Genomic DNA, 22492 nt, shown 5'->3' on the forward strand with positions numbered 1-22492 from the left:
TCTACTTTCATGTGCACCAATATAAATTGAAGTAATATTAATATTAGACTCCCACTAGATTTACTGTACTGAGATTGAGAACAGACTCTGGTGCCAAATATGCAAATCAACATGCACTTATCAAAATCAGAAAGCTGTGTAATCATTCATGGTTTTGTCTTCCACAAGTATGAAAACAAAGCTCCACAATAGTGTTTTAATTTCCTTCTCCCCTTCCCTACGCTCCAGGGTGTGTTCAGTATCACCTGCTCCCTGCATTTCTCAGCATCTTGAGCTACATCTGTGATTTTTATACTTCTTTTCCCACTCTTCTATCCAAATCTAGTCTCACTTTTCCATCTTCTGTACATACTCCCCATGCCCATCTTTGCATTCTTGCTGCTTACCACACCATAAGAGAGTTTCTCAAAAGGACAGTGGTCAAGGACAATATTGGGGAGGTGACAGTATAGAAGCAAAGCTAAGAGCATAGAGTAGGACTTCTCATCTCTCTCTTTCTTGTTCCTGCAAGGCCACTAATTACAATTATCATGTGACAGGAAAGTTCAGCAAGGGAGTTCTTTTGTTCATTCCCTCTGATATTCCCCTTTAGGGAAGTGGGATTTAATGAGGATAGAAGCAGCTCAGCAGTGAATTATGATTTGTTTTGAGTGAAGAAAAAGAAAAGTACAGTCATGGTGCTACAGACTGCCTTGGTTTGTTGCCACCCCACTCATGGGAACAGAAACGGTGGCTACGAGCCAGGGAAGAGAGACAGCCAAACTGGTACAAAGTCTTGTAGAACATCAACCATCCCAGTGGAACGGGAAAGTGGTGATTTGCGAAAGAGGACTTCCCAAGGAGGGCTCTTTAGCTTCAGCTGAAATTAGGCAGTCTCATAAAAAGCCAGTGAACCAGAGGATGCCACAGAACAAAGAGATTTTCTTGTCCAGATAAGTGTTACAAACTGAATCAAATTAACAGCCAGGAGTGTTAAGAGTCATCTCCACTAGCTGGCTTATAAAGGGCGGTGTCTCAGTTTCACTTGTTACTCTATTTGTCATATTCTCTTTTTTTTTCTTACTGTATTTTTTCAATAGTAACCATTAGCTAATGTACTGTTGAGGCAGAATGAAAGGACAAGACACCAGAGGCAAACTTAATCTTTCATTCTCAGTGGCAGACAGCCTGAGATTATCGGAAGGTCATCTCTACAGATCTCCCTCCATGAGATCACAAGCTCTGCATTCTTCCCTCATTCTTCAGCTTTATAAAGTCCTTCAGAAAATGTAATTATGCGAAGAATGTTCTCTTCAAGGATCTGCACTTGTCCCCAGTGGCTGACCACAAGACCATGCAAGTGGAGGGTTTGTGAATGCCAACACAGAGATAGGAATTCATTCTTGTTCTGAAACTATATGCACTCCAGCATGATTTCTTACACTCTTCTGCCTGTTTGGTAGGCCCAGTTCTGAGCTTTAGCGAGTCCAGTCTTGCTTTGGTGAGGTTGGAAACACTACCTCCTCCAACGTTAATTCCAAACATTTATGTTGAGGCTAGTGTAGGTGTAGGGAACTATTTAGTATAAAGGATTTTAGCACAACGTATCAGTTCAGCTTACCCTTTCCTGCCAGCACAGTCATGGAAGACAAAATCTTCCACAGCTGGTTTTGCTGACAGTTCCTGCATCTACACACAGCATATGCACTGGAAGGTGTCCAAGCCTAAAATCCCTTTTCTTCACTGAACTGACTTTTCCCTTTCAGGGTAGGAGGTAATTCTTATCATTTGTCTTCAGTCAGCCACTGACTGTGATGAACGACTGTTTTCTCATGGGGCTTCTGGGAGCACCACGATGCTTCTCTTGTTTGACTTTGTTTGACTCCTCAATTCCCACTACTGCTACCTCCAGTGTCTCCCAAACTGGGTTAAATTATCTCGAAACTGTATTTTCATCACACTGCTTTAACTCTTAGTTTATAACAAACATGTAGAAAGTGTCTAAAATACATATTTTAGCCACTATCTTATGGCATTCACAACGGAAGAAAATACAAACTCTAAGAACACACAATAAGCGTGAAATCCCTGCTCTGCGGCTGAGCCCTCCTCCTCACTGAGCAATGATGAACAAAGCCCCATCTGCAGGAGCTCAGAGGTTCTTCTGGACTCCAAGGCACAGGCAAGGGACATGGAAATGGCAACACCACATGAAGGAGAAATAAAGAATTGAAGGTAAGACCCCAAAATAAAGAACAGAAGCAGCACTGCAGGTGCCCCAGTCCCTCAGAAAGTGTCTGTCCTTGCCTTTAGCCACAGCACTTCATCAGAAGAGTGAGTTTCTCATTTCAAGGAAGCTTAGAAAAGCACCAAAAGAAAGTAGTGATGCAAAGTCACCAATTATCTACCCCACAGAGCTAGGTTTTAACTTGTTCCAAAGGCAGTGTCTGCAGTAAAGCATCAGCAAATGAGAAATAGAAGTGAAAATGTCACTGTAAAATAACTAGGATATTCCTCTTGGAAATGGTAGTATCACTGAAAAGCCTGTGATCTTTGATACCAAAGTCATACAAAGTGAGGGCATAGCAGCACTTAACAGCTAGACCAAACGGGAAAATCCAGAGCCCGGGTGGAACAGAGCAAGAATTACATGGATCTGCATTTAGAGGAAGGCACTAAGTGTGCAGCAGTCAGGAACTGAAAATGGGTCTTCTGAGTCTCATCTAGTCTCTGACCACAAGACTGACCTTCCCTGGCACCCAGGGAAGAGAGAACAAGAAGGACATAAACCCTTCAGATGGATAAAACTATGCACTCACCCCACTGCCCTCAGACACCCTTTGAAGGTGCAATCATGAGGGGTGGATGAGTTTTGCTCCAGCAGGCCATAACCTCAGCTATTCCAGTCTGCCTTCAGAAATGAAGGGTCACTTCATGAAATATTGATGTCATCCAGGAAAAGAGCATCAAAAATATGTGCAGGTTCCTCAGCGTGAGACAGCTTTCTCATGCAGAGCATCTCTGCTGTCCAGTGCTTGACTAGAGCTGCAACACTAATGAAGCTCCAACCACAAAGCACAGTTGTATTTACTGAACCGTAAGGACTGAAGCCACACACAGTATTTCAAATACTGACTCCTCATTTCTGCATGTCAGAAAGGCTTTACAGAATTCTGCAATACAAAACTATCACTGCTCTTCCTTAAATCTCCTATCACAACCTAATAGTTTCTCTTCCTGCTTTTACAAGTTCACTAATGTTTTTATTTTTTCTCTAGGTTTTCCAAACTACTGCAAATAAACCATACAATATGTGCATCATCTCAAAAAAGTTTAACCCAAAGCATCATTAAACAAAACCAGGTTGAAGCCACCTGGATTTTTCAAAACTATTCACAGAATCATAGAATACTTTGGGTTGAAGGGACCTTAAAGCTCATCCAGCTCCAACTCCCTACCATGGGCAGGGACACCTTCCACTAGAGCAGGTTGCTCCAAGCCCCGGTGTCCAACCTGGCCTTGAACACTGCCAGCGATGGGGCAGCCACAGCTTCTCTGAGTAGCCTGTGCCAGCGCCTCAGCACCCTCACAGGAAAGAACTTCTTCCTTCTATCTAACCTAAACCTCCCCTGTTTAAGTTTTAACTCCAGTGAGTTCAAGGGAAACCAATACAGAGAAAATCCATAAACTTCATCCCAAATATATACACGAAATGTCAAAGTTTAATAGTGACAACTTGCATCAGTGCCAGAGGACACATTTACTCACCAAACCGTTTTCTTGTCCACCAATGTGGCTCTTTGATTGCTGAGAACCGAACATCAGGGTGCAGCCTGAGCCGGTCATACAGGTCCGTTGTCCCACACTTCGGCTGGCCAATGATGTAGAAATGGGGGAGACAGCGCAGGCGGTAATGTTTGTCCTTATAATGGTACAAGTGGTTCCAAAATACCTTCCTGAGGTAATCAAATATGGTTCGAAAGCGCTTTGAATACAGTGCATAGGAGTTTGTTGCATACGGATCTGTGGTTGTGTTTCCTCTGTACTCTTCATACCAACAAGGATTCTTGCTATTTGGAAGGAATTTATTAGGAATTACTGAAAACATCTGCAACATAAAGAATAACAATTTCAGTCAAGGCAGCAAAAAGTTGACAGTTATACTTTTCTAACTTAGCATAATAAGAGAACACAATAAAAACTACGTGAACATTTTAAACCCTTATTTTGTTAATACAAAGTTAACCTAACTTGTTTATTCTGATGGCACCAGAACCAAATCCTTTACAAACAGTTGGATTAGGAGACAAGAACATTTAGAAATTCTTTGCTTTTAAGGCCAGAAAGGACCTTAATAATCCCCCAACTCCCATGTAGCCCTAGGATTTAATTTTTAAAAAGTCAACCACATGATACTTAAATCAACTTAACTCCCAGTTTTTAACTCTGAAGTACAAGGTTTGCAATGACCGGATTTTCAGGAAGGCCACTGGTAGCCAGTTATTAGAAAGGCTCTTTTCTTAGTTATCATTTAAGGTGACAGGCAAATTTAAGTCAGAATGATTCTGCATGAGATGAGATGAAAATTCAATGAGATCGTACAGCTATCGGAGAGCTGCCTGGTTTTTTGTTTCAGGTGTCAAGACCATTTACATAACCCATCTATTTCGCCCATGACTCAGAAGGACGTGGTCTACAACATCAACTTTTCAGCTGGTGTTAACCAGGAGACTCTAGATGGTGTAAATCACTACATGAACACCTGAGCGATCTCACTTTTTTTCATCTCAGTAAAACATGGACCCAAAAGTCTTGAAATAAGCAAGTATAGAGCAGTTTAAGACACACTTCAATTCATACTTACATGCGGCTCTTGTTTCCTCAGTTCTTCTAAATCAGGGCGCTCTCTCGTTATAAACTCTATCTTTGAAGTAATAGTGTCAATAATTAATTTAATGCTTGGATAATCCTTTACATATGAAATATTCATTTTAGAAGGCTGGTAATGGTCTTTCATGTCACTAAGGCTTTCATTGTCCATTAAGCTTGGATTGCTAGTAAAAGCTCCATAATGGAAGGGAGAGGGTATTAACAAGAGGCCGTGTTTGGCTCCAGTCAGTATGTAGGATGCCATCACTAGAGTCATTATAATCAACCCAAATATTAAGCTGCATAGCTTCCCCTTCCTCAAGCAGAAAAATCCATTCCAGCTTTCACTGTGATCAGTCCGTACTTCCAAAACCGCAAGCAACTTCATTTGCTTGCTATCAGTGTACAAAGGGATCTTACTTTCTCCTTTGCAAACAGGACACTTCTGGTTATTATGATTAGGTCCACGGCATCTGAAACACTGTCTGTGCAAGTCATTTGGTAATAAATGTATGCAGCAATTAATGCAGTACCTCATATTACTACTGTTAAACTCCTGTATTAATAAGCCAAGTACAGCCATAAAAAGGTTTCTGAAGCATATGAGTCATCTTCTGTAAGTCTGAAGTTATTTAATTCCTCGAGTTTACAGTTATTAGTTCCTGATTACAACTAATCAGCAACGCAAAAAGACACATTCAACCCAGAACAGGTAAAAGCACTCAAGAAGTGACATATGTCACAAAGAAAAAACCCAAACCAACAACCAACACACAAAAATAGATGTAGTGTGGACGTGGTTTCCAAGAATTTGGCTCAGCAAGAGAAATGTGGTGAAGGAAGCATCAGCTACAAGAACCAGCTCAAGTTTTTCCCATTGAACAAAATGAGAAGAAAGAAAAATTGTTTCGTGGTGTGAAAATATGCAAGAAATAAAAATAACTCATTGTCCTCTGATTTACGCTGGAATATGCAAATATGGGTGGAAATTCCCAGGTATTCTTAAAGCAAGCAGGTTCCAAACCAGACTGCTGCTACTGAAAGCTTCATCTTCCCAGAGATTTGCATCGTACAACCTAAAAAGGCAAAAATACATATATAGATACACACAGAACAGCAGACAGAATATCTACATTCACCTTCATTCAAAGCCACAGCAAAGTACCAATCTACCTCAAGTAATTTCCCAACTCTATTTGAAAGATGACTTCTATTTGCCAAGTATATTAATTACAGCACTCACGATATTAAACCCAGGAAATGTTTGGCTTGAAGTTCAACAGCGAGCTGCCCTTTCTTTTCAATCACCCATCTGTTCACATCAACAAAGAGCTGCTACCACAGGTAACACTACAGAACGTCCCTCGGATGCTCACTAACCTACCCTCAGCCTGCTTTTTAAATATGGAAGCATTTCTGGGCAGTGTTCAGTAACACAGGTTCAAGTATTTACACTCTACCTGTACTTGGGGACCTTAAGCTAACTGTCCTGAAGTGGTGTAGGACCCCAGTTAAGAGGACAAGGGATAAATTAACAGTCTCCTTCCAAGCGTGTAAGATAAAAAGCCAAACAAAAACTCCCAAAGCTACAAGTAAAATTGAAGGGATTGAATAATAGACGCAGGCAAAGGCTCATGACAGGATCTCTGGTTTCTGGACCAAACGATTCTGGGCTGGGACTAACCACAAACTGAAAAGTCACCAAGGTATTTTCAGCACTACGAGCCAAACACATTTTGAAAACATAGTACTAGATAAAAATGGCAAATGGTGTTACTTAAATGAAATATACCAACGCTGCTGCAACTTCAAGGCAAGACCCTGGATCCAGCAAATCCTCTTAATGGTGTGCATGATGGCACCTGAGAGGTGGTGCAGACAACACAGGAGGTGATGTCCCCTTGCTACAAGGCAGGCACCACAGACAGGGACTTGAGCACTCGTGGGTCCCATGAAGGTCTCCACATCTACACAGACCAGGGGCTGAAGCAACCTGTGCACAGGGTACATGCATCCTCCTTTAAACACTTCAACACCACAGCTGATTACAGACAAAAAGTAACCAGGGCTGTTTAAAGTATTTATGGCCTTGGTTCAAGCGCATCCAAGCTTGGGTTTCCAGGCAACATTCAGAGCAGAGATACTTGAAATCACAGACATGTCATCAGCTTAAGGATGGTCTTATTAAAGCATTGTTATGCATAGTTCCTCTTGAATTTCTTTTTCATGGTTTATAGGCACCTTACCAGTACTACCCACATTTTACAGTCAAAATCAATTTCTCTGTTTTGAGAAGCCAGATTATCAAATACAAAAGTTCACAGATAATGTATCTTCTTCCATATATTAGGCAACACTCTGATTTTCTAGAATTACTTTTCTGGGAGAATTAAAGACAGAAAATGGTTTAAAATAATCTTGCAAAATCAGAAGCAAAATAATAAACTGGCATAGGATGAAAATTAAAATATGGGGAATATGGGGAAAACCTGAGGACAGTAGTAATGCTCTGACAGGTAATTCATGTTTTGTTTTTTGTCACCTGATAAAGACAGAACTTCCCTTTAGCCCCTGGGAGTGAAGACACCTTAAGACTCCACTGCTGTGATGCTCCTTGTCCATCCCAATGCAGATGCCAGTGAAAGCAGCGACCAAGATCTCCTCTCAGCACCTCCATTTCCACAGCATCACCCAGGACCTGGTCTGCCACAACCCAATTTTCAATCTTTCCGCAGACAACCCCAATATTAACCTGAGTAATTACCCTGAAGATTCAATACAATCAGTTTTAACCATATGGTGACTAAGAGGCTCAATATTGCCTCTGAAGAACAGAAAAAGGACTGCCCCTTCTACATAAAATATAACACTTTATTGCAGATAAAAGCAGCAGCTGAAGGAGTTAGAAGAATTCAGAGAAATAAACTTTGCCTGAAGCAAAACAGCTTTACCTCAACAGAGCAGTATCTTTTGCCCAGAAGACTAAGGATGATGAAATACGAATTAATTAGAATTATATTTTAATTAAGTTAATCCATGTTATAATTAACTTTGCTAGATCAGAGAACCAGCTCATTGCTGTATGGGATATCTAAAGGTCCAATATTCGCTTTTACTACTTAAAGGAAATACTTTTTCCAAGTCACTTTAATCAAAATACGAAATAGAAGAGAGATTTGACAATTCACACTTAGAAAAATTAGTGTGCTATCACAATAACACCAAGAAATCAGCACCATTATAATTCTCATATAGGTAGAATTACATTTATAGTTTAAATACCCCTCAGTAACCATGTATGAATTTTTTTTTCTTATTACTTTTTGCCAGTGGCTCCCTGCTCTGGACCCACAGTAGCTGCTCCTGCTCTACAAAAATCCACCTTTCTTTTTAAGGCTCAGAAACACTTTTTTTCTGCATTGTTTCCAAATATTTTTCTTTCTATTTTCCCTGTCCTACAGTGCTCTTCATTCCACCCAAAATCACCTAATGTGGCTCATCCTTTTGCAAACTTACATCGTCAGCAGAATTCTTCCTATCTGACTTCATCCCTTGGTTCCTGAGAAACACACAGACTTACACACTTCTGAAGTGCACTTTTATGTAATGTCCAAGACACCAATAACGAAAGTAATTTCTCCTGACAATACAGTGTATACAGAAAGGGTCCTCTGAGTACTCCTACAAGACTCCAAATCATAGAAGTATAATCATTACTAATGATGAGTCCCAGAATTTGGCAGTTTTGCCTTTAGCTCTTTCAATGCTTACTTTGAGTTCTTAAGAAACTGGTATAATGCTAGATAATAACTCCTGGTTCGTTTCTGACACAAAAGTGTCCAGATCAAACAGGGCAGTCACTTCAGATCCTGCATTAATCATCATTATCCTAGTGCACTTTTTGTATGAGACAAAGTGCTTTTGTACAATTATTTGTATTCTTGATGTTTTTCCCACCTGATGCTGCCACATATTGGAGCATTTCTGCAATCAGAGCAAGCACGCTGCGTCTCAAGGACTCAAGAGTCATTATTTAGATAAATACTGAACAAAAGTATTTGCAAAATATCTTCCTATGAAAAATAAAAGTTCATTTCCTTAATGAGTTCATTCTGCAAGTCAGATGAGGCTGACAGAAATCATAGTGTAATCTTTGCTGTATTTTAAACCAAAGTGAAAGAAATCAGTGTAAGACTTCTCAAAGAAACTAGTCTTAACTTCTCTAAAGAAATGGACCTGTGACAGAATTTTGAATCACTGGAGAGACTAAATCAGATTCATTCATGTAATATTAAACCCAAGGAGTTTATGTTTTTGTGCACATAAAATATATCCCCTCCTCATAAAATAAATGTCCAAAAGAAAAACTACGGAAAGAAGCCAGGGTTTAAAGCAGGAAAGATCCCAGCAGTTGTCCAAACACCAAAGACAGTGCTAATGACTGGAGAGGAGGACACGAAAGGGAGGTCCTGAAGAGAAGCGAAAAGTTTACACTTCTCAAGAAACATTTGGGGCAGCAATGAGACACCAGAGCAAAGATTTTTCCAAGAGGAAATAAAGGAGGCAGGAGAGAAGTGTTGCCAGGGCAGATTCGGGCATCATCCACAGAGGTAATAGAGAAAAAAATGAAAACAGAGATTGTTCACAAAAAAGACTATAGAAAAGGAGAGGATGGAGCTAACAAAAAAAGGAAACAGAGATTAAAAAAGCACCTCTTTAAGATGCGTAAAAAAACTGCAGGTTACAGTGGCAGCTATGTAAAGATCTGGTAACCAGACGGTACTCTATAGCATCACTTCAACTAAATTTATCATGTGCTACATGTTTGTTTTCATGTATTCCTTCCACCCTGAGCTCCTCCACTTTGACACCCTGTGAGTATCTCAATATTCTCCCAGACCTCTGCTCTCCAGCTCCTTGCTGTTTATTTTCAGAGTTACTATGCACTGTCTGTTTAGAAAAAAATATAAATCCAATTTATTTTCCAGGCCTATTCTAACCAGGATCTGAAACTGGCTCAGTGACATTGATTGAAGAGATTTATCTGACAGTTTCATAGAATCAGTTCAAGACTTGTATATTTGATGTTAATTCTCAAACTTTTAAAAAGAGCCATAAGAGATACATTAATGAATTCAGAGCACAAGATCTTAGAAAAAACACATAAGCTGCACTGTCTTATCCCATGTTCATTCTTATGTTAATAAAATGAGCTGGAATCTACTGAACCCTTCCCAGTTGCAGACACCTTTCATGAAACTCTATTACAAATATTACAAGGAAAAAACATGTTAACTACATCTTTGACAGCTGAGAAAAAAGCTTTATTGGGAAGCTGATACAAGGGGAAAAAAAACATGCTGAGGCTACAGTAAAAATGAGATCTTCATCACACCAGTCATGAGGGAAAATTTAAAGTTCCACCAGCAACTATAACTCTGCGAACTTGTGCATACACACTACAACAGGCTGCTTAATTAGACGATCAGTTTGATGATCTACCACAGGGCAATATGACATAGTACTCAGCTAATAGAGACATTGATTTTATTGGTTTTTAGTTGCAAACATACCATTTTACATGATTGTCCACTGTCATGTTCATGTAATAAAAAACCCAACTGCAATGAACACGTAAAAGTCCAGACATGATTCTCTACTGCTATTGCCTTCCCTTTACCAAAAAGTTTTGAATACATTCCCTAACCTTTCACCATGGAATGAAGGTTGCTCACTAAAAGGCCAGGATCTTTCCCTCATTCACCCCAAGAAATCAACACATCTACAGTATCTTTTTTGCTTGCTTCTTCCATTCAGCATTTCCAGCAGTCATAACAACAGCCACAGATATACTTCCTTCACCTTTCTCGTACGTCAGTACTGAAAGCAGAAAGATGTGAATTGCAGGCAGCAGAAAGGTTATGAGATTTGAGTTGGCAATAAAGCATTTATGTCTTTTTATATTTGAGTTGCAAAACTGCTGTCGGTTCACTGCCAGAATATTGCTCTCTACACAACAAGCAGTGTCTTTGTATATTGTTGAATAATGTAGCAAGTAATTTCCTCTTGTTGAAGAGAATGGTGAATTATTTATAATCATGTCTATATGCTATTTGTCTGTTGTACATAACTGTATACCAGCTCTGAGCACAAAGCAGAAATCAACGTAAACCTTTCAAAGCTCCTGGGCCAAAAGCCATCCTCCATATAAAAATGAGGATTTTGGGGAATCGCCGAAGTAGGAAACATAGGTATAAGAGATGACACACAGTGGAATATATTTATATGCAACAAAGAAGAGCAAAGAGGTGAGACCTTTATTTGGTAAGTTTCCCTGTGCAATGCCTTCATTATATAGGAAGAGGATGCATTGGGTGCACAGGATGTGGGAGAGAAGGGTGGCAGGTAACACTCGCAGGTACCACAAAAGCGAACAGCAGAGCCTTACAATTGTCTACTGAAAATGCAGTACCTACCATGTCCTACCAATTGCCATACGAGAAGCTAAATAAAGTAAAAAGATAAATTCCACCAGAAAGAAAACATGCAAGATTTTTCAGCATTCACATACTTTTGTTCACTATATAGAAAATATCTGAAATTCTATTTTATTTCTATTAAATAAACATTACACAAAATTCCTCCCCTTTCTCTTTAAAGATTGTAAGGGAAGACTGTAATCAAACTGGATATAGACACCTAGAATCATTTAGGTTGGAAAAGACCTTTAAGATCATCAAGTCCAACCATTAACCCAGCACTGCCAAGTCACGATTAAACCAAGTCACTAAGTGCCACATCTACACATCTGTTAAATACCTCCAGGGATGCTGGATCCACCACTGTCCTGGGCAGCCTGTTCCAGTGCTTGACAACCCTTTTGGGTTGAAGAAATGTTTCTTAATATCCAATCTAAACCTGCCCTGTTGAAACTTGAGGCTATTTCCTCTGGTTCTATCACTCCTTACTTGGGGGAAAAGTCTGACAGCCTATAAAAAGAAATTACTTTCACATGTTTAGTCATATAACTCAAATTCTCCTTTACAAATAAGATAAAACAGATGGAATAGATTTTATATGCACACACATCTTCTGGACATCTAAGTGCACGACCTAGTTTTCAGGTCACCAGCTTTAATATTTCATATGCATTCCTTTAGTTCATAATTCTTTAAAATAAAGATAAAACAAACTTTTGCTAGTAATCTTAAGGCTAGATTTTATACTAGCCTTGTTACTTTTAATCATATTCAGCTTTTCCTACTACCACATGAAAGAGCGACATGCTGTTAACCTATTATAAACACACTTCAAGTACACCAGTAACACAATTCTCAGCTTGATGTAGAACTATTTCTCTGGTTTATGTCAATGGAGCTACAGCACTTTATTTCCTCTCTTCACACAATGTAATTAAAATGTGGAACTCATTGAGGCCAAAAGTATGAACGCATTTGAAAGACATTAGACAATTAATGGAGAATAAATCTATCAGCAGTTGCTATCCTCAATTCCCAGAAGCTAGAAAGGGGTGGAGATTGAAGAATCTATTAATACCTGTTCTAACACTCTTTCACTGAGCATTTGTTACTGGCCATGGCCAGAGGCAGGAGAGAGAGACAGAGGTACCTGTCCCAGTTGAAGATTTGAGCTAAAATTGTTCTGTTGGGCAGGTCTCAGCCTAAAATAACGATGTCTAAGACAGAAAATACTCCAACAACTCTCAGGTTAGATGAGACGAAGCCCAGCCAAAGCATGCCCCACACCTACATCTCCCACAGACAGGCTCTGCAGTCTCACAAAACACATCTTCTTTCTGTCCATTTGCCTATTGCCACTCCTGCCATGCATCACATCAAGGATTTGTATGTTGATATGCTTGTTGGAGCTAAGAAAAATGAGCACTTTTTCCCAAGGAATCTTGTTACTTCTAAGCAAAAATAAAAAACTGGAACTATTAATATGTGGAAACACAAGAGCACTTCATGTTCTTGCTCTGCTGCTTCCTCGTTATGGGAAGACTTTCAGCTGCTGTGATATCTGTTATTTCTCCATGTGATGAGAAGCAGTTCCACCACAAGTGGATACTTCAGCTGATGCATCCCCCAAGGCAGACATATGGAACATGTCCCCTGCAGCAGGTAGACCTTTGCCCCCGTTCTTTTTTAAATGAAAGCTACAGCTCCTATAAAAATAAGGACAAGCACCTTTAGCAAAATATCAACCAAAAAGAATTAGGCAGAAGATCATACTGCTGGAGCTCATTTGGTCAGTAACTTCTTTAAGCTGGCAGAATAGATTTACATTACATATCAGGCAGAAGTTCTTCCCTGTGAGGGTGCTGGGGCACTGGCACAGGGTGCCTAGAGAAGCTGTGGCTGCCCCATCCCTGGCAGTGTTCAAGGCCAGGTTGGACACAGGGGCTTGGAGCAACGTGCCCTAGTGGAAGGTGTCCCTGCCCGTGGCAGGGGGTTGGAACTGGATGAGCTTTAAGGTCCCTTCCAACACAAACCATTCTATGATTCTGAAGGAGCACATGGCTCCTGATTTAATAATATTTAATGCCATTATCCGAGTAACAGCTATGCTGTTTTATCCATATTCTCCTAACTGTTTTCACTAATCTGGATAAATATTCTTACCGCCTAAGTGCCTTTCCTGACAGATCAGGAAGCTTTGTTTAATTCAGGTTCTCAGTTTGCACTGCTAATGTCTTCTGAAATCTGAGAGCAAAGCTGATCACCCACCCTCCATGAACACTCCAGAAATGAACTTCCCTTTAGTAATATTTCTCTATCAAGAGCTCCTGTGAAGATTGAGCTGCTACTAGTCACAGATGTAGGTCTCTAAGTAAAACGCTGCCCACAACCATACCATACGTAACTTTCCATGACTCACACGAAGAGGAATGGAAATACGAAAGGGCAGAGTGAGGCTGGTAGAGTAAAACCTGCACCAAATTTTCATGTGAAAAAAAACCAAGCAATATTTAGCAGCAGTGCAGCACAACCACTTAATTCCTCTTCCATCCCTCCATCACCCATTGCAACATAGCCCATGGCAGCAGGGACCATCTTTGTCTCTGTGCAACAGCAATTCTTCAACCTGTGCAAAAGTTTATGACCTCTGGACACAAAAAAACTGCAAAACTTTACTGTTACAGATGATACATTTTAGCTATGAAGCTTACTGGAAATGATACCAATTGAACCAGACTACAGGCTGCACAACAGTTTTGGTCTCAGATGTGGTCTTTTCACAACAAACCAAAGTGTTTTTACAAGTGTAGTGAGGTATTTGTACAGTGTGAGGAAGTTCATCCTGTTAGTGGGCAGGTTCTGCCATAACAATAAAACAAAAACAGAGCAAGTAATAAAAACCTTACCTAAGAAAAAAGAAAATTAGGTCAGGAAAGGAGAGGAATAACCATAGATTTTCTCTGTCCTGTTTATTGCACGCATTTGGCTCCTCGAGTTAACATTTTCAGAAATAAACTTTGCCTGAACTCACATCTATTTACCTCAGAGAAATCAACAAGCTGCCAGAAAGAAGATATGTCAATAAAATGAGAATCATGAATCACTGACCTCTGCAAGAGAAAAAAACAAAAGGCAACTGTAGTGGTTTAGAAAAGCCACAGGACTTATGACAAAGCTCAGAAACCTCCTGCAGAATGATGTAACGCTTCTCTCTTTGCTTAAAAAACCTAATTAAAAAAACCCCAAACCAATAAATGCAGCTCCCAAGAAATTATATGAACCCACCACAAATATTTTTGAAGGCACTCAAAAACAAGTTACTTTTAAAAGCGAGGAGATGTGGTCATATCCCATGATTATAGATTCGACCTGTTGAACAACTACTGAACACTTGTTCAAGCTTAATATATTCTTTAAAGAACCCAGTTCTGAAGCCTTTTAAAGCCAAAGAAAACCTCCTGAATCACCACTGAATCAGCAATCTCGCCCAAATAACAAGTGTGGCTTATTCCATAACCCAGCTGGTTTCTTTCTCAAGATCTAATCCAAACACACTCTGCCTCCTTCCTCATCAATAAACTTCCAAAGAAAATGTGAGAATAGAACAAATGACACCCTCCATTTGCAAAATAATCAGTGAACTCCCCTAAAATCAGTGTAATAGTAGTTGTTTCAATCAAATAAGGACCCACTCCTATTATTTGTGCTGCAGTGCTCAGGAAATAGTTACTGAGCTTGAATCACCACTCAATTAGGGCATAAACACTGCCTGAATAAACAGATTATTGGAAGTAAGGGAAAAGGCGGGGAATGGGAAGGGAAGCAGGAGACTGTCCTGGATCAGCTACAGTATGGTCATGCCTTCCCCCTCTTAAACCTCTTATTACATCTGAAGTCTTGTGCGGGTTCCTAGAAATCACCGAGGTCCAGCTCCTTGCATTCCTAACATGCCACATCTGCATGTTCTGATGTGTTATTGTTTGGTTTGCCTTGAAAATGTAAAAATAAGAATTAAGCTTGATATCACCTGTTTTTAATTTCAACTATTTTTCAGCAGGAAACATATCACTAAAGATTTAACGAATTCTGTGTGGTTTTTTTCTTTCTATTTCACTTGATTTCAGTCAGTCTAGAATCAGAGCCACCATTTATTTTGGGGCTACCTGCAGCATAAAAGTCCAGACAGAAAAATAAAACAGAACCAAAGCCAACCAATGTCCAGCCTACTGATAAACTCCAAACTGTATTATGATCTCCTAATTAGACCTAAAGTAGCATAATGATTTAAAGATAATGACTGGTTCCTCTACATTTAAGACAGGAAGGAGATCTCACCAACAAAACCACAGCAACACCTGCCTCAGACCCACACAAAGTCATTTTCCAAAAGCTATTCCCATGCAAGATTTATACTGAAGGTTTTATGAGAGCTGAAGGTTCTTCAGGGATTTGGGGCATCAGCACTGTTATGATTTCTCCAGAATGCAGGTCCAAAAGCCCTGGAATTAAAAAAGCACCACTGCCAGCCACCTAACCTGTGTCCCATGGCCCAGGCATCATGAATCCCTCACCCTGCATCAGGATAGAGCTCACACCAATGGATTTAAGTCCTTCCTCTTGTACAAGCATGGAACAAAATTCTGTTCTCATGTATGTGGGGTTGGAACTAGATGATCTTTAGGTTCTTTCCAACCCTAACTATTCTGTGATTCTATTTCTAAGGATTCTCAGAGCAGAATTTTTGCCTATGGTACACACTGGCTTCTCGATTCTTGATGAAAACTCACTGCCTACGATGCGCAACTTCTCCAGCAATTCATCTTTTCACTTCACTTAGTTTCTATTCATCTCACATGGTGTCTTGCTACAGAAGCACTGACAGATTTATGTTGAATATGAAAAAGAATGCATACTGTAGAAAAACTTTGTCTTTACATGAATTACTCCAGTCTACGTCTCTCACAGAAAAGCCATTTTAAGCCATTTTCAGAAATGCATGGTGGAAGTTTAGTATCTTTTCTCCAAGCTGAATTTGCCATATTTATTTTCTTTTGTTATGTAGAAAAAGGAAAATAACCAAAGAGCTCACAGGAAAGATAAAAGTGATCACCTGAAATACAACTTCAGGTGCAGACAGTGGATGTGATAATCAATAAGATCAAACAATCAAACATCAAACAGCCGTTGAAGTTTTATTCCCAACACATTGCTTTACAATAATAGAAATTCGCATGCTCTTTCAAGGAACAAATTACACTACCGTCCCACAAATCAGCAAGATTCCCATTATATATAGTATATTCTTGCTCCTATATATAGTACTAGCACAACAGGGAAACATGAAGCTGAATCTATTATGAGGCTTGTTTATCAAACAAATTCATGGGGTTTGGGGGTTGGCAGGTGGGAAAAAAATATCCTATCTAAATACAGCTCCCGTACGCCCTGCAGTCAGGCTGTAATCAAAAATAGATAAGTACTTATCTCCAGAAAACTCCAGAGGCAAAAACTGGTCTGGTATTGACAGAGTTCACTTATCAAAAGCACGCTACTTTTTGTTCTGCATTTCTTTCTGACAGCTGCCCATCCTGCTTTATTTTCAGGTTCCAAGCCTGCCTCACTGTTTGAGTCTCTGGACAGATATTGCTGTAATTTACTCAAATGGCTCTTCTGGAGCAACTTGCTCAATAGAGATACAGGGTTTCCCTTCATGCAAAGCTCAGTTAGGTGAGGACAGCACGCTCGTCATAACCTTATCTGAACACGAGGAATTTGCTCTGGACAGCCAATTTCTCTGTGTCGGCTACAATGTGATGTTCAAGCGACTGCCTCAGATTTAGGCATCTGCCATTCACACCTCTTAAATTCAGATTAGATGAACACCAAAGCCACATTGTGCTAAAGAAGAATAAATGTTCACATTCAGAGTGGCAGCTGACTTATTTGAGGAAGAGATGGAGAGCTAGCGTAGCACACTTGAATTTGCAGGAAGAGATCTTTCAGTGCTCAAGAGTTATTTTAAGCCTGGGTCTTTGTCTCTTGCATTGATTACTGGTCCAGAACCAGGACGTGGGAGAAAAATGTTCTGAGAGTATTTCCAACAGTCCTGCCAAGCATTTTTAGCCTTGACATGCTGCAAAATAGTGGGTATTCACAGTTATGTTACTCTGATTACCATCTTGTTCTTTTTACACGTTTGATTTTACTTGATTTTAGCAGCTGCTACCTCAAGCTGATTTAAAGTGAGAACCATATTCTTTCCACCATCTGAAATGTAATACTTTCTGCCACTTTACAAATGGTATGAATTGCTAAATCTTGTGGGTTGTGAGAGATCAGCTGCTAATTTAAGGCTGCTTTTGAGGGATGAATAACATTATATGGAATAAATAGAATATGCATAAGGTAATGCCTTCAGTGCCTGTTTATCTCATGGTGTGGCAAAATGTTTTTGCATGCAATAATGCAACCAAATGGTATCTACTAGAATTCATTTGATATACCTTCACACTTCATAAATAAGCAGTCTCTCTGAAGGGGGATCAGTCTATGTGATACTTAACATTGCTTTAAACACAATATTGTTGTGACAATTCTAGAGCAATGTACATGCTAACAGCTGCTCATTTGATTTTTAGTGACTGAGAAGGGATTTTCCTCCACCTCCAAACTGAATTTTCTCCATAAACTTTACTATCTTAACACAGTCATCTGAAATTTGTTGTTATGACTCATATATGGTACCTTCTCCATGAGACAGACATTAAAATGGATGGAAAAACATATCTCATCTGTATATAAGTACCATGTAAGTGCTTTTTCATGAATAGGGCATTTCATCTTTCATCTAGTGCTGAGTGGGTGAAAGGAAACATACACAGCTGCATCCTGAAAAGACAAACTCAGTATTAGAGTCTGTCATTAAAGTTTCTTGTAAATTCAAACAAAAATTAGTCAACAAAAACTATTCATTGATGCCAAATCACAACTGTGCCTTTGTTTTAATACGTAAAGAAGTGTCCCCAGCTTAGTAGTAACTTTCATAAATGTCCAATAACTTTAACGCTTTAAGCAACAACACAGCAGACAAATCTCAGCCCATTAACCAAAAACCATACACTTGTTCCACAGTGAAGGAGATCAGATGAAATTCCTGCAGGGAACTTCTGGCTACAGGTAATTAAGCAAAGTCTTTCTGATATAATATATGAAATTGCTTTCAACATCCTGGAAAAGTGTTTATTCTGCATAAGTCAAGCAACATTTACTTCTATAGTCTCCTACTGCTATTCGTGTTTCATCAAAGGCTTAGACTCCATCATTCATCTCTATCATGTGCTCTTTAACTACACAAAGCAAAATAATTCTTTACTAACCATCTTACAAGATACAATCATTCTGAGGATGTTTCTGCATGGATATACCCTGTTTTCTATCATATCTTCATAGGCAGAGCGCATAATTGACATGGAACCTAATGCCACTTGGTAATGAATTAAACATTCATTATTGTCCTTTCATATCTTTAGCTAGAGAACAACACTTTTATTACAAACTTCAAAGAAATTCACATATCTTCATTTACTGATTTCCACTATCACAAAAAAAGAGAACATGGTGCATTCTTTCACCAGCCTCTCAAAATATCACAGCTCTTAATACAATATTCATAACATGGTAAACTCTAGCTCAGAAACCTTACAACTGCACAAAAACCCGTGTTTACAACAGTAATAACACAAAAAAGCCATGCTATGTATGGGACCTGGTAAGTAACTACTGTAATATGCACAGCAATAAGATAAATCTGATCCTCAGCCACTGGGTCGCTGCCTCCTCTGAGTTGACTGTGTATTCCTGCAGATTTTGCCCATGTTTGGCTTCAGTATACTTGTTTTCCACTTGGAAAGAACACAACCACAAATACCTTCTCATGCTTTGCATTGCACTTAGCTGGGCTGCAGATCATAAACAAACAAGATAAATATCTGAGAACTTTCCTTACTGAATTTCCATGAGAAGAAACCAGGAAAAAGAAATAAACCAAACCCCAACTCTGCATACTTATGAATGCACCACGGAAAATCTGGCGTGCATTTCCTCACACCCTGCCTCTTCTGCAATATTTTCTGCAACATAAAGCCAACATTTAGCCTAGCAAACTAGATGGTCTTTATTTGTGGTGCGGAGGTAATCTGAGGCAAGGTCTCTAAAAAACTTCTTTTTTCAATGGAGATGTTAAGTAATTAATTTTTATTGCAGGGAGACTTTATCAAACTAACCTTCCGCTCTTCCCCTGCTTAAACTGCAGAGGGGTCGAAATTCACTCTATAAGGCCTTGCACTGAGAAACTGAAAGAAAAAAATCCCACCGTTGACAGCTCACAGATGGCACAAGTGCCTAATTCACACAGTGGTCCTCACTGATCCTCCCTGAACATCATATGGGTGCTATACAGGGATGCTTAGAGCCAGGATGCTCATCCCACTTGCTTTGTGGGACAAACCATCTCTTGAGATGGCCCAGAGGACCACAGAATCCCAGACTGAGCTGGGTTGAAGGGACCTTAAAGCTCATCCAGTTCCAACCCCCTGCCACGGGCAGGGACACCTTCCACTAGAGCAGGTTGCTCCAAGCCCCTGTGTCCAACCTGGCCTTGAACACTGCCAGGGATGGGGCAGCCACAGCTTCTCTGGGAAAAGTCTGTGCCAGCGCCTCAGCACCCTCACAGGGAAGAACTTCTGCCTAAGAGCTCATCTCAATCTCCCCTCTGCAGGTTAAAGCCATTCCCCTTGGCCTGTCCCTACAGGCCCTTGTCCAAAGCCCCTCTCCAGGTTTCCTGGAGCCCCTTTAGGCACTGGAGCTGCTCTAAGGTCTCCCCTTCAGGAGCCTTCTCTTCTCCAGGCTGACCCAGCCCAGCTCTCTCAGCCTGGCTCCAGAGCAGACCTGCTCCAGCCCTCGCAGCAGCTCCGTGGCCTCCTCTGGACTCGCTCCAGCAGCTTAAGGATGCAGCTTTAAGGAGAAAGGGAGAAAAACCATTCTCAGATGCTCTGCTCCAGCCGGAAAGCTCTCACTCCAATGCAAAATCCCCATGTCCCTGGGGTTAGCAGGGCACGACTCAAAAGTGAACAGCAGGAGGTAAAAGGAGGTTTTATTTTTAAACAGCAGTTCTTGTTGGTATGTTTGGTTCTATACAAATAAAGGGAGACATACAGTCACTGTAGGACATTGCAGATGAAATGAGATCAACACTAGTTCTGGAGCTCAGGTTCCACTTCTTGAAATAAACCATTTACTGAAGCAATTCACAGAAGAAATCTGAAGTGACAGAAATTCCATCAGCTGCAGTTGGCAGCCAGCTTTTCAAGAACAGATGCATGACTGTTAATGATAACCCAAAAAGCTTAGTTTCTAATGCAGAAAAATTGAGCGCTAGCATTATAAAACTCTGCAGAGAACCAGAAGCAAAATATACACCACAAAATATTCTGCAAGGACTTATAAAACTCCAACTTTCGCAAAATTAACATATCTAACCAAAAAACATCCCCAGTAAAAATACCTCCCAAGTTTGGAAATGTATTTCCATCTGTTAAACTTCTCTGTTGCAAATAGTGTTTACCCTACCTTGAGTCACAGACATGAATCTTTGATTTCATGAGATTAATGTAATAAGTTGGGTTAGGCTGTTCATGCATTCAAAGCTTTCAGACACACAGGAGACTAAGATGGCATCAAGAGCATACAGATGCATTTGGAGGGGATATTTTTTATGTGAAATAAACTAGAAAATCCTTAATATATGTCTGCAGCAGGGACTAGATTGAAATAAAAGCTTGTTATGGTGTCTTAGGCTAGAAGAGATGGCTTCCAAGCCCATTTATGGTTTCTAAGCTCTACTATATAATATCAATAATAACACCAAGGAGAACACCTGACATTCCACACATAAGTGGCAACACAAGCATTCTATGAAAGCAACATTCATGTTGTGAGACCCAGCCACTACAACACAATGATAAATATGTACATTATATGCAGAAAATGGTATAGAAATACACTGTATTTATCAGCAAAAGAGCTCAGCCCAGCTGATGCATCAAACTGCAGCTCCAGAAACAATGGGGTTTTTAGTGCCTCAGATCTAAAGAAACATGAAAAATGGGTCTATATTGAGCTGTTCTATCAATAATGTTATTGAGTTACACCTATTTTTTTTAGTGGTCACCCAAAGGAGCTGCATGGTTTCAGAAATAAGGCACTGCAGAAGCTGGCCCATGCTCAGTTTCCTTCAGTGCCTTCCACCCTCGAGAATGGTGTTAACAAAACACAGCAGCTGCTGCAAAAAGCCGTATCAATCATTGTCTTCTACAAAGATCACTCCACACCCACATCTAAAAACAGCAACATGCAAGAAGTGCCACAAAATGCCACGTCTTCCATCAAAGCTTCAGGAATGCAACTCAGCTGCCAGCAGGAGCAGTTTCAGGCACTGCAACCCCTCCACCCTGTGCTGTCATAGGATCATAGAATCTTAGAATGGTTTGTGTTGGAAGGGACCTTAAAGCTCATCCAGTTCCAAGCCCCTGCCACAGGCAGGGACACCTTCCACTAGAGCAGGTTGCTCCAAGCCCCTGTGTCCAACCTGGCCTTGAACACTGCCAGGGATGGGGCAGCCACAGCTGGGGGTTGGAACTAGATGATCTTCAAGGTCCCTTCCAACCCAAACTATTCTGTGATTCTATAAATTAAGCATTCAAGAAAACCATTCCTCCCAGGTGTGTAAAAGATGTGGTAGTCTCATCACTGACCATTTGATTTCATTTACAATTTTCTTTCATGTTTAAATCCTGAAAAAAGCCTTCAGCATCCAAAACATAATCAAAGTAAATGACTTCAAAAGTTCAGAATGATCTATAAACTCAGAAAATGTCACAGTTTCATTAAGTGAAAAACTAAATTATATGCTGATAATATACCTCAGTTTCTTTACTGCCTGGCACAGTGTTATAAATTAGACTTTGGTAATAGTAACAAATTGGAATAAAACCTTACAATTACATGCTTTTTCTTTCTTTACCTGTGAAAACTTGACTTCGAAGTTATTCTTACTTTTCCTCCTAAACGTTACTTGTACAGGGCTAAGCTATGCCGACAAAACTGAT

At 40.0% G+C, this 22492-nt stretch overlaps 1 protein-coding gene across 2 annotated transcripts in view; it reads right to left on the reverse strand.

Annotated features, from left to right (window-relative positions):
• Positions 1–22492, reverse strand: part of CHST15 (carbohydrate sulfotransferase 15) — a 48936-nt gene that overhangs the window by 14668 nt on the left and 11776 nt on the right. The window contains exons 1-3 of one of the 2 annotated variants that reach the window (XM_030488268.1): positions 14369–14398; positions 4844–5924; positions 3748–4087 (exon numbers count right to left, since the gene is read on the reverse strand). In XM_030488268.1, coding sequence (XP_030344128.1) covers positions 3748–4087; positions 4844–5431 — 928 coding nt within the window. In that variant the 5' untranslated portion in view covers positions 5432–5924; positions 14369–14398. Of the gene's footprint in view, positions 1–3747; positions 4088–4843; positions 5925–14368; positions 14399–22492 lie in introns of those variants that run through there. The other variant, XM_030488269.1, reaches the window with a different exon arrangement.

The sequence above is a fragment of the Strigops habroptila genome, chromosome 5 (genome assembly GCF_004027225.2).
Source record: "Strigops habroptila isolate Jane chromosome 5, bStrHab1.2.pri, whole genome shotgun sequence".
NCBI classification, from domain to species: domain Eukaryota; kingdom Metazoa; phylum Chordata; class Aves; order Psittaciformes; family Psittacidae; genus Strigops; species Strigops habroptila.